Genomic DNA, 14020 nt, shown 5'->3' on the forward strand with positions numbered 1-14020 from the left:
ATGCGTTCATGAGTCAAACGCATTGGTTGTGATCGTGCTCTACGAATGTACCGAAAAGATTCGAAAATACTTTTAAAGTACTCACAGAAACGTGCTTACGAAAAAAGGAAAGTCTCTATTTTGGGAATCAGTTTCATGATTTTTACGGCGCATAAGCACCGTAAAAATGTATGGGCAATGTACTTTTCTGACGACCTTCGACTTGTTCGTTAACTGCGAAAAAATAATGCTCGTCATCATCGTTGTTGACGATGTGGACCTATATAACAAGAAGACGAGAATGAACAAAGGAATCATGAATCAGACGCATATGCACATAGACAGTTACTAATTTTCTCTACAGAATCATATCCCTATTCGTTTTTATAGACAGCTAAGAGTAAGTCGACCTCGATAGACAGCCAAGACTCGTATTCATTGGTTGACAAATTTTTCATCATTTCATATATTTCGATATATAACATACATATGTTTAGCTTTGTATATGGAAAATGTTTGAAGAATTCGATCGAATTTTTTCCACGTGTGATATTCATAACCGACAGCGGGATCATTCGAGAGATTAAAAATTTCCACGCAAGAATGAAAGTTTTTTTTTGATAATTTCATTGATAATGTAGAATAAATGGAAACATTTTCTTTTTTTTCATCCGATTATTTAAAATTAACGGTAAGACTGTCAGTTTCATAGAAATTAAAAAAAATTGATATTTCTGGTCAACAGTTACAATTTTTTCAGACACATGAAAGATAAGAGGAAAATAAGAGAAAGAGAAAGAAAAAGAAAAATCAGCAGTCAGGAAACGAGAAATTCTTATCCATCAAGCATTAAAATATGCTGATTGTGGCCATCGAAATCAGACCTCGAGAAGAAGACAGTCGTTAACTAGCGGTCGTTGAAAAAAGTGAAAAAGAGTGAAAGAGAGAGAAAGAAAGAGAGAAAGAGAGAAAGAGGGAAAGAGAGAGAGAGAGAGAGAGAGAGAGAGAGAGAGAGAGAGAGTAAAGAGACAGAAAGAAAAAAGAGACAGAAAGAAAGAAAAACATTAAACGAGAGTTGGCATGGCCGTGCGCGAGAACGTGCGACCTCCGACAAGTCTTCAACTTCCCGGTACGTGACTCAGGATCTTAGGAATCGAGAATCTCGACGGAGGATGAGCGCCAAGATATCGCTCAGCGGTCGCAATGCGAGCGGCCAGTCAACTGTGAACCATCGGAGTGGTAAACCATCGACAGGATTGCTCCTCGCAAGACCATCCGTCAAGAGGCCCTCATCATCGACGAGTAAGTCTCTTTCATCACCTTCTTTTACCTTCTCTTTTTTATTTTTTATTTTTTTTATTCTCATTCTTCCTTAAATTCAGACCAAATTTTTTTTTCATTATATATGCATATACACACATACACACACACACACACACATGTGTATGCATATATACACAACGAACTAAACGTGTCAGATTTTTCTTACTCATACTTCTCGTTGCAAAATTTAAACAAATCGCTGACTCAACTTGACCAAAATATTACGAAGAATCGCGCTTTAGTGTTATTAAAAAAAAAAAAAGAAAAAGGCAGAAAAGAAAAGCAAAATATTTCAACAAAGAAATATAAAATCGAGAATTTTCATAATTAACGATCCAATTGGAACACACGTGTGACTTTCCCCACCCTTCGACGAGGACTCATCGACTTCCCCCTATTTCCTACTACTAAATCAGAATTACTCATTGAGTGTTGAAACGATTTACAACATATGCAAACTGATGTCACGTTAAATTTTGCAATTGATGTACTGGATTAATGACACGTATATACATATGTACACGCACACACGCACATGTGTACTAAGAAATCTCTAAAAATCTCATATTGTCATCGATATATATTACATACACGTTGGAAGATCAAGAACGTCAACAAAGGATGTGTTCATTATCTATAGAGCTGAGTGGCATCGAGGAAAGAGCTGTGAAACGAGCAGCCGTCATTAAAGTGGACACATCGCCTGCAGACTCTAACGTTAGGGCGAAAACGATAACAACTTTGGTGGACCGAGAAGACCAGAACGAGATGCCAGCCCTTACACGTGCTTGTACTACTGCCACTTTACCGAGATTTAAGAAATTTCGATTTGGAGGTAAGTTTTTAACATTCTTTTGTTCGTTTATTTTCAACAAACATCGAAAAGAAATTAATAACATAATAAATTAATTGAATCAGTGTTCAATGAAATAAAAATGAATTTTTCTCAGAAAACAGAGAAAAATATATATATTTGTATATATATTACGTAACATCTGTATAAATTAATTCGTAAAGGCGGGAACTACCTATTTCTTTACATAGAAAAGAAAGATGTAACAGTCAATTTTGAAAATGTTTCCATCGATCTGTATGTGACACGAGTTTGCATGGAATACGTAATCGATGGAAGAATTCAATGCCGATCTTGATTTTAAACATAAATGTATGCAAACAGTAAGCGAATTATCATTGACTACTTAACATTCAAAGCCTAATAAGAACTAATCGAATTACTCTTGCGTTAAACGAGAAAGATCGTGTATGTACTTTAACACATTTGAAATTTTGTTTTTTTCGTTATGTTCGTAGTGTGATAATTAAATAAAAAGAGAAAAAGATAAAAAAAAATGAAAAAGAAAGAAAAAAGAAGGAAAAAAGAATTCTTTGATCAACGATATATCTTTATACATAATAGACAACATTCGTAGCTTATTTTTTTACGTAGTCACGCGTCATTCTATGTAGATATACCTACGATAAGTTTTCTTATCGACTAACCTCGCGACGTTGGATCGAAACTACGATGAAACGTGTTTATGCGCATGCGCTTGAGAGTTCGTGCTACGTTATCATCGACTTCTATACAATGTACGTAAGAAGCTTCTATAAAGACTTGACATTTCGAATCTCTGTAAATCTTTATGATACTTATCAAATATCGCATTTGTATTTTTTAAGGAAAAGTATAAAAAAAATCTTTATACTTTTATCGCGTCTTTATATTTGACGCTAAAGATTTTCAATTCTACGACGAAACTGTACCGCTCAAAGTGAAATTTTCCTACATCCCGAAAAATGCGAAGCTAATTTGACATAAACGATGAAAATGTTTTTCAAAATGTACGAACTTGATAATATTGGTATTTATTATTAAGCAAGTAAAACTATCGAAAGGTTTGAATTTTTCTTCTCTCAAAGAATATCGATATGATTCTCTTTTTTTTTCTTATATGATTTTCTTTTATTTTCATTTTTCAAAATCATTTCTCTTTTATCATAAACAAGTTTTTCTCTTATCTTATACTTTTTTCCAAGTATCTACTTGCACTATCTCAAAATAATTTCTCTAACTCTTTGAATACTATACGATACGTAATTTTCTTCAAGTTTCAAACAGTTCGATACTTTGCTATACTAACGTGCTTCTCGCTAAACCGTTAAGATCAGCTACGTCGGTTGGTGCATTGCAAGATGTCAATTGAGACAGTTCTAACAGGCGGTATAAACCTTTCGTGTACTGACACACACACACACACGGAAAGATAGAGCCGTATGTTGCGCGCTTGCACTCCTCTGTTTATCGCTCCTTCGGGCCGAGCGATGCTCGCGTGTATGATGTCAGAGTCTATCTTTGGCCACAGAGTAGATGACCACGCACGAAAACTCGTGCTCGCTCACGCACACATAAACCCCCCCCCTTGATTTTTTATCATATAATTATCATCATTATTATCATCATCGTTGTCGTCGTCATTGTCGTCGTCGAAACGATGAAATTCTCTGGAAAATTTAACCGGAAGTGCAGATATATCTAATAATCTTGATATTCGAAAACGATACAAATTTTATAAAATATTTTCATTTTTTATAATTCTTTTTGAAATATTCCTAAAGAAAACGTCTCTTCGATCGTCGTCATCTCTTATCAATTGTACAGACAGGTGCTTGGCGAAAAGTTGACAATCAAATAACTAATTGAATTCATATCCATACGAGTATATTTACCATCTGACTGCTTCTTAAAAGGAGTCCTTTTGAATTATGTAAATGAAGTACATGTGTATATATGTACATACTTCGGAGCTCAGGCGAAGAACTTTGCATGGTCGTTTTTTTGTCTTCGAATAGAGATTATCAACGAATCGAGAGAATACGTATGCGTTGACGTATTTACGAACAGCTGAAAAAATAACAGTGACCTAGCTTCCTCTTCATCTTCTTTTAAAAACGATTTTTTTTTTGACGTGCCGTGTTAAAAGAAATCTCATTAAATCTTTTCAAAGAAATTATTATAAAAGGATAAAAGAAAGAGAAACAAGAAAAAGGAGAAAGAAATTCATGAAATTGTGCTTTCGAATAAAGGTTTCTCGGCGTTAATGTTTAATATCAACGATTACGTTCTAAGATAGCTCGGAAGAAAGTTTTCTCTTATCGGCCGAACACATCGTACTTTCTACTTTAAGAAAACGAAGTACCGTATAAGACACTGTATCTATCTATTCCTCTTGATTTTGATAACGACAGAAGAAAAGTTTTTACCTATTTTTACTTTCAATCACCGTCGACAAAGTTTCAAACGTTCGATCTATCAATTATTGTCCGTCCATGAGTAAAATAGTATATGCTGTAATACTTTTTCGCGATAGCATTCTTCTTATTTTCATGAAATTCGTCATCGATGACCCTACAAATTATAATAAGACAAAAAACAAATTAAAAAAAAAAAAATAAAGAAGGGAAACCCTGCGACAGCGAAGTATATGCGACGTGTAACGAGCGACTCGAGGTGACTCATCGCTCGGTTTCGTCGTATGTATGTGTACGAACACTTACGAGATCGCAAATATATATGAATATGTGTTGTATGATGTGTGTGTGTGTATATTTGTATTTGTACGTTTATGCAGCGGCCTGAGATCGCGCGAGCGCAACTATCGACAGTGCTGTAGCTATTCTCAAGATGATTCTGTTTCAACAATTTTTAAGGTAAAAATTTTCGATTCAAAATTTTGCTTGCGTTCGATTAAATCGTTTTCTTTTTCCCTTTTTTATTTTCTTTTTTCAACGTCAAACGATCCGCGCTTGAATTTAATATCATAGCGATAAGCTGAACTGCGCGTATTAGAAAGAAGACGAGATTACATCATGATATGATAGGATCATCGTAGAGCATATAGTATTGTTCCACTTTGAGTCACTGTACTCTCAATGATGTGACGTTAAATCAACGCTCTCTCAACGACGAAGAGCTCTATCTAATGAAATAAATGCACATGGTCAGCTTAGCCGAAAAGTAAATATATAAAGATGAAACGTACCACCTATCTGCAAATTTTATTTCGTTCAATAATCTCATAGGTTAATAACGATATCCACATCTTAACTTTGTAATTGTAATTTCTTTACGAACTCACGATTACTTCTTCGCAATATCTATCGTTATAATCCGAAATAGACGTTTAAGGTAACTATTACCGCAGCTTGTTCATTCGAGAAGAAAATAAGATCATTTGAAATTACCGCTAAAACGGGGTCATCTTTCAAAATAAAAACACGCAAAGAGGTTGAAACATTGTTACTCTCGAAATCTGTCTTTTAAAATGTTTGAAAAGGGACGTTGCTGAATATATATATATTTGTTTACATGGATTGTAATAAAAGTAATTTTTTCAAATTAGGAAGGTAGATTGAAAATTATATTAAATTGGTCAGATTTTTATAATTCATTTTCAATGGATATTTGATCGTTGAAAATCATATTTTAGATGGCTAGGTACGCTCCTTGGAAAAAGAGCGTTCGCGTTTGCCGGTGACTCGAGTCCGCGAGTATTCCTCCTCATCGTCCTCCTCTCCTCTCAACAGAGTCCCGCGACTATACGTTCCGCCGCAGCGGCGCGACGGTAAGCGCGAACCACGATGAGAAGGGAGGGCGGCCCTCAGTCTTAGCTCGTCGGCCGTACCGATCGGATCTACCGGTCGAGTGACGCGTTATCTTTCTTTTTTTCATTCTTGCTTTCTTTCTTTCTTTCACTCTTTCAATCAACCGTGAAAGGCTCGGCAACAGAACGTTTCCTCTTAAACGTATTTACTTTCGGAGCACGCGTCGTCCTAAAACAGGGAGAGAGGAAGAGCCTGACTCCCCGTTACGCTCGAAAAAACATGCTACCGCGAAAAGATCGGCACAGGGGCCGGCGGATCCGCCTGCCGAATCATTCCTAAACGATTTCCTACCGCCTTCCTCGTTTCTTTTTTAAACACGAAGAATTCTTTTTTCTTGTCTCTTACTTTCCTTTCCTTCCCCCCTCTCTCTCTTATTATCCATTTCCTATTTCTCCTCGATCTTCTTTTTCCTTATTATTCTTATCGATCGTTCTTCTTTTTCTTTTCTGTCCTTCTCGTTCTTACCTTTCGTTTCTTATCTCTCCATCTTTTTCTTTCTTCTTTTCTATCTCTCTCTCTCCCTCTTTCTTTCTCTCTCTCTCTCTCTCTCTCTCTCTCTCTCTCTCTCTCTCATACGGTGTGCTTCGCTGATCGCACGTGGATTACGCGTACAGGCAAAAAGCTCTCTTATCGAAACGCCAAAGTGCAACCTCGTGAATCGAGCTTAACGAAGGCTCTGCGTCAGCGACCCCTTGCAAGGCGGTTACCCGTCTCGTCGTAAAGGCGAACCGGTTCAACGAATCGAGAAAAGGTAGGTGGCTCCGACGAACTGCGACGGTTTCTGACCCTTTCTAGCCACCTTTTCTCTCACTCGGTCTTTCACTTTCTTTCTTTATTTATTTCTCTTTTCCTTCATTCCTTTTTTCGCTAATATTTCACCTTTCTTTCCATCTCCCTCAGCTTCTATAGGTCAGGAATAACGATTCGATCAATTAAAAATTGCCGCGTTTACCGAAGGAAAGCTCGCGAATTTTTATTATCACCCGATTATTCGATCGTTACCTAAATTTTAAATATTCCTCAGAGATTTCTATTATAAAGTATCGAACGATTTCTACATATTATTCATCGAATTTATTTCCTACAAATATGGTGTTACTTTTGAAATTTTCTTTTTATCACGATTGAGCCTACTAAATCTAGGAATTCCAGAAATGCCGGTAAATTATATTCATTCTCTCGAAGTTGGCACTTCCCCTTTACAGAAATGTAAATACAATGTATACGTCGACATAATATGTAAAAGAAAAATAAGACTCGTTTCAGGATAGTTACATCTGAATACTTGTTACACGATCGTGAAGAAACTAAAGAATATTACGTTTCACGAATCGAAATTTTCATTCGATCGAACGATCGATCGACAAATCGATCGACAGATCGATTGATTAAATGTATCGAAATTTCGAGACAAACTTTCTCGAAATATTACATTTCAAAACAATACTTATCTCAATTTTTCGATTTATAAGAAATTTCAATCTTTCACATTGAAGATATTGACACAATAAATATTTCGTTTCTTCGTTGTTATAATGAACGTTAAATAAATTATTAATCGTTTAAATGATAAGATCATCACGAATTCTTCGAGAAATTTTATAAGGGTGTTAAAAAGGTGAGAATGTCGTCTCCTCGCGTCGACGAAGGTTCTGGCAGCAGCAGCAGTAGTAGCAGCAGCAACAACAACAGCAGGTGCTGGCGCTACACCTGTCTGCAGGCTGAGAGCCCGGTCAGCTTGTGCGCCGAGGTCCGCTTGAAGCGTCGAATTCCACTGTGTTTACTCATTCGAAAAGAACGTACCAGCCGAAGACTCCCGTAGTCAGCCGAGTCGAAGAAAAACCGCATGTCTCGGTGGCGCTAGCATCGAAACTTCTCAGTTGAAAAGAGAAAGGTTTACTTATATTCAGAATAAGTGTGTGTACATGTACGTGTATGCGCGCGCGCGCGCGTGTGTATGTATGTGTGTATGCGTGTGTGAAAGAGAGAGAAAGAGTATGCAGCACTTTAGAGAAAGATGGTGAAATAGAGACAGACCGGGCCAGGGAGCAGCCTCCTCACCTTCTAATATTAGTTAACTGAGTCACTATGTGATCCCCGATCCTCCATCCTTCTCGTCGTCGTCGTATTCGTCGTCATCGTCGTATTCGTCGTCGTCGTCATAGTTGTTTGAACGAATAGTATCAAGTCCGTTGGCACGGCATTGACACAAAAGCAAACGTTTCTCCCGGTCACCACGAGATCATTGAGTCCCCACGAAAAGATTCCTTTAACGTTTCCGCGCGAAACTATTGAAAGAACAGTTTCTTAACCCCCCAAGAAATGTGTTGCTATTATTGACGAGCGCGCTCGAATATGGACATAGAAATCATCTGTAATCCTGAAAAAACGGGAAAACAGATCGATCAAATAAAAGTCGAAAAGCACGAACGCTACTTTTTGATACTTTCTCAATTCTCTCTCCCTCTCTCTCTCCCCCCCTCTCTCGAAAACTTTTATCATCTATGCATTAACTATTATCATTTATCAATATTCATTTATTTGTTGTTCGATAAAACGGTAAATCCTGATAAAACGGGTTCATTTGGCGTTGTAACTCAAATGAAATTTTATGAATCCAAAACTACTTACTATTTTGATTTTAATTCATCTTCTTCGTGAAAAAGCTTTAGATAATTTGATAACTTTTAATTTTTAAGTCTAATTAATTCGAATCTACAGTTTTTCTTTGTGGTTAAGATATAACGAAAGCTTCGAACAAATCTCACAGTACATCACGTAATTTCTAAATCAGGACATCGTGGCATACGGTGGTTCTTTCGTAACGTCGAAGACGTTGGTCGTATTCCAACTTCCAAATTAGAATTGTGTTCTATGCTTGAGCTATAGTCATAACGATTAAATGTAATTTTTAGAATGATAGATGCTGATGGTGTCTAACGTCGTCTTCATAAAAACTTTGATTTCCACATTCAACACAATCCTCTGCATACGTAGTAATGTAACATACTTAACTTTAAGTTAACTTTTAGGTATTATATTTTTATTAATGATAAGCTTTGTGTGCACAAGTAAAAATTTCAAATTTACATATGTGTGTATACATACACACACAGAAAGACATATATAATCATTTTCTAAAGAGACGCGATTAACTGGTATCAGAGAGAACGATTGACTTTATTAACCTTGGAAGATGTCGTTCATAAACGACCTATAATAATGGCGGTGGCTTGTATTGCATAATAATCGACTGGCACCGTCGTCATAGCGAGAGTGAAAGCAACTCGTAGATGCGAGCCAAGCGCATTAGAATTGTCTAACCGCTGTGGTATGGAGCTCTTACCGTATCTTCTATTTATTACTTGTAGATAACTAACAAGTTTTTTTCCGATTCATACCGAAAGACAACATTTTATTGAATATTTCAAAACAGCCGATGTAAATGTAAAACTGAAATAGTTCCAGTGGATAATTTATTTTGATTAAAAATATTTGATTATGGTCAACGTTATCATATCTTTAAATTATATTTTACTTTATGATATCCTTTTAAATTTTATGCATTTTTTCAAAAATAATCACAATCAGATAATTTCGAAAAAATATTTAATAAAATCATAATTTATTAATTCCTTTATATTCTAATTTGGAGTATGTATGATACTCAACCGTTGTAACAATAAAACTATACGGGAAAAACAAATGAGATAAATGGGGAAATTATAAAAAGACATTGAAATTCTGGCAGTTATCGTTCGCTTTCGACGGAGAAAGTTTAAAATAAGTATAAAAGAAGCATCAACGATGTCTACTATTCCGATGCTTTTATTACAAAGAGGAAATAAAGATAAGGCCTATAAAAATTCTTCATCCAGGTGTATTACTTATGTTTATCTTTAACCGTATGGCGTACGCTATATATATTATATATATCGAAATTTGTGATTCACGGTTGATCCATTCATAAAAGTCCTTCCGATCGTCCGTTTATCTTTCTTTTGTCTTAATCATACATCTTCATCATTGATCAAAATTATCGTTATTTCCTAGCGTTAATTATAATTAACCTTTTGTGTAGTCGTACTTGCTTCAAATATATAAATAACATACTATTTGAAATTATTTACTATTGAACGACACAATAGGCATTTGAATAAAAAAAATATATTTATTTATACGAATATTATTACCTCTTTTTAACGCTCCTTTTATATATTTAAAAATAATAATTTTATTTTAGTTAAAAAGATAAAAATTGAAGCTACTTTGAATTATTACTGTGCTGGGTGAGATCAGACATACGACTTCAAAGAATATAGAAGACTATAAGTTATTAATAATTTTATAATGAATTATTACGAATATTAATTATCTCGAGAAAAAGATTCGTCATTCTTATTTGAGAAAACTTTAAATGTGTTAATAATCAAACTGTCACTCTCGAGAATGAGATTAAAGGTCAGTGTATGCTACTGAGGATCGTTATAAATTCTTTTTCCAGATAATACCATGACCCATGCGAGAACAAACGATGGCATACATACTGAAAATGTTGTTTTCAGAATATTGTTCATCATTCGAAGGTGATATTTAATCACTCTAAACGAAATTGTATTATTACAAGTCCGTTCTTTTCTATCTAAGTTAAAACATTTTTCAGAAAGATTGAAGTCAACAATGTGGTCCTCGAATGTTAGCAATTTTGTTATAATTTTTATCGAGTATTATTATTCACTTCGATTGTTCAAAACAACAGAGAGAAGCTGTAATACATCTTGACATCATGTATATATATATGTAGTTACATATCTACGTACATCGATATGTGAAGCATTTTAATATTCGACGGAACAAAACTTCTACGAGAGACACTCTAAGTGACTAATCCATCGTCCACTCTGTATAGTAGTCAATATCTATGCGTCGAATATCCTCCCTAGTATACGCGATTACGTTACTACTAGAAAACGAACGAGGAAACCATATAAATGATTAGCTGTGTGGAAGCTCGACTCAATAGCCGTTGAGATATTTGCATATATATGTATGTACGTGTATTTCAAATGAACGTTGAATTTTTTCTACATAGGGAGAAAGAGAAAGAAAGGGGAAAAGAGCTCATGCGTAGGTAAATAATATTTGAAAAAAGAAAAATATTTACTTTTTGTCAACTCATATCGACTTGAAGATAGATCGCAACATTTTGACAAGAAGCTTATCTTTGTTTTCTATCACGTTGTTACGGACACTCACGCAAACCTCCCGTCAAATTGTGCTTTCAAAAAATATAAACTTACACCTGTTCTTCAAAAAGCGAAAGATATGTCCGATCTACCTCGAATAACAGTTGTTCTTGCCCCGGCATAAATAAGATTAATAATAATACATTCATTCGAACAATCTAACGATAAACTCCATTGGTATTTCAGTATTGTCTTCGGGAAGAAGTCTCGATGTAACTGTACCAGAAATTGGTCGACAACATCATCGGCAACGTCAAAAACAACTCGAACTTCCTCTTGATCGTCGGTATCAACAACGAGAACAGAAGAAACGAGGAATAAAAGGTGGTGAAAAAGAAGAAGAAGAAAAAGAGGGAAAAAAGGCAACAACATCGATGTCGACTTTAGTGTGTTGCGAGCCGGTCTCGGCCGGACGGCCGCGGGACAACCTCAAACTCGTTCTGAATCGTAGTTTGAGCGAGCCAGGTCCGCCGGCGACGTCTTCATGCTTCCTCTCGTCGCCGACGTCGCCCGTATCGCCTAGTCCCTCAACTACCAGCAGCGTCGACAGTTGCATCACCGACGTTAGCGGAATAACCGACATTGCCAGTAGCATTAGCAGCACCAGCAGCACCAGTAGCAGCGGTATAAACTGCAATAGCATTAGCAGTGGTAGCAGTAGCAGTGGCACCGGTAGCATCGATAACGAAACTATAACGAGCGACGTACATCGTCACTATCATCATCACCACTATCATCATCATCATTATCATCACTACCATCAACATCAACTTCATCCACTCTCAGCTTCGAAACGTTGCAAGCTGGAGACGGTTAGCCTTCCCGCAAGTCCTTGCTCCGAGAGCAACAGTCTCCAAAAACAATTGGTTCTCCAAAGAACGCGTACGATAACACCGACCGAACTAGCTCAAAGAATCTTAGAACATTCAACGAGCGGTCCTGTACTCCTCGATTGTCGGCCATTCATTCTTTACAACGTGAATCACATCAGAGGAGCTATCAACGTAAACTGTTCCGATCGATTCAATAGACGACGTTTGCAATTGGGCAAAGCTACTCTGGCTGACCTCGCCACTGCTAGAGAAGGCAAAGAAATCCTTAGAAGAAAACAGTATAGAGAAGTCATCGTTTACGACGATTGCACCGCCGAGCTTGAATACCTTCCTGTTCAACATCCCTTATTTTTGGTACTAGCTGCTCTCGTTGAAGACAATCGCGAACCCGCCTTACTTCTCGGTAAGTATCCAACTTCTCTCTTATCGAGACGTACTCGAGTTATTCTATTTCATTATCATTTATATCCGTTACGTATCAAACAAGATTTTCAAGTCTTTCAAATGTTTTCAACATTTGCAATTATAGATCATTGGACAATAATGACTCTATTAGCTTATGATTTTCAAATCGAATGTAAGTGGAGAATGCTTAGGAACGATGACTCTCGCACATCGTGTAGAGATAATAGATTCTTAGGGAAGAATGTTCTGTGATTACGAGCTTCGTGCTCGCATTGACCTTGGTCTTTATCTCGATTTTATACGAGCATATATATGTACATCGTCAACGGATAATTTTAACTGAAAATCTTTCTAGAAAACAGATAGGGAAAACTACAAATAATAATTGTTTTGTCCTTCTCGAAGTTTACTGAGAAAGACCGAATGAGCAAACAAATAGTAGCCGAATGTTCGTTATTTACATGAAAATTTCCACGGTCCATTTTCGAACTTTCCGAAATAACGATGATGCCAGTGGCATGATATTCCTGCCCGCCCCCGTATTTTCTAACGTGTGCAAATTTTCTCACGTTCTTTTTTCATCTTCCTTTTCACGCGCCATCTTCGCTCGTATTGAGAATGCTGCCAAGATAAAACTTTTATTTTGAGACAATTTCGTCGAGGCAACGCGCGCATTCACAACCATTTCAATTATTTAATTACATATTAACCGAGAAGTTCATATATTATGATATATGTATAAAAAATATTTGCACATATGAAAGTATTTCCGTTACGATAAAACTAGGAGGAGAACAAAAGTTAAATATATTAAGTTTTTTAATTGCGCGAGAAAAAAAATAAAAATAAAAATGAATAATTTAATAGAAGAGTAGACTATTCCAGTCGGTGATTCCGGAGTGTGGACTTTTAAATGAAATTCAACTCGCTCGATATTGCGTAAACGTAAGCACGAAGCTGAATGGAAAATGTTGAAGGAAACGTGGGAGTAGGAAGAAGAGCAAGAGAAGGAGAAATAGAATGGGGGGGAAGGCGACAGCGCGCGATAGTCACCTACGAGCCGCGTATCACCACTAGGTCATAATCCTCTTAACTACCAATAGTCGATTAACATACACAGTATATTTCGAGAATGTATCGTACTAAACTAAACGCATTCTTTTCTTTCTCTCTCTTTTCTTTTCTATTATTCCCTCCCTTATTCTTTCTTCGTGATAATATTTTCTTGAAAACAATTGATTTCGAAATCGTTATTTATTTCCTCCTGAATATCCTATTTTCCTTTCGTTGTAACACAGTTAGGATGACACAGTTAATTCGATGTTAAGTAATTAGAGCGCGACACGACACGGGATACCTCGTTAGTCGAGAAACTTATCGACGACCGGTTCTTTCCCATTATCGATCTTGCTCCTTATTAAACGTTCTTTGCTAATTATACCATCTAATTATCTATTTTTAAAACGTATTAACGTGATATTGATGATTTAAAAAAAAGTTGATAATTGTTTATTGTTTCTAAGAAATATTGTATGTAGCATTTTTTTCATTATTATTATTATTGTTGTTGTT

The 14020-nt window shown here is 36.1% G+C and overlaps 1 protein-coding gene across 4 annotated transcripts in view; it reads left to right on the top strand.

The window, feature by feature from the left end:
• LOC124426973 (dual specificity protein phosphatase 10-like) overlaps nt 1-14020 on the top strand; it is a 49205-nt gene that overhangs the window by 2564 nt on the left and 32621 nt on the right. For 3 of the 4 annotated variants that reach the window (XR_006942849.1, XM_046969330.1, XM_046969328.1), the window contains exons 2-4: nt 740-1281; nt 1943-2137; nt 11397-12446. Coding sequence is in view for 3 of the 4 variants with exons in the window: in XM_046969330.1 (XP_046825286.1) it covers nt 1152-1281; nt 1943-2137; nt 11397-12446 (1375 nt within the window). In the remaining variant the exon portion in view is untranslated. Of the gene's footprint in view, nt 1-724; nt 1282-1942; nt 2138-11396; nt 12447-14020 lie in introns of all 4 variants that reach the window. The other variant, XM_046969329.1, reaches the window with a different exon arrangement.

This window comes from Vespa crabro, chromosome 9, assembly GCF_910589235.1.
Source record: "Vespa crabro chromosome 9, iyVesCrab1.2, whole genome shotgun sequence".
Taxonomy (NCBI): domain Eukaryota; kingdom Metazoa; phylum Arthropoda; class Insecta; order Hymenoptera; family Vespidae; genus Vespa; species Vespa crabro.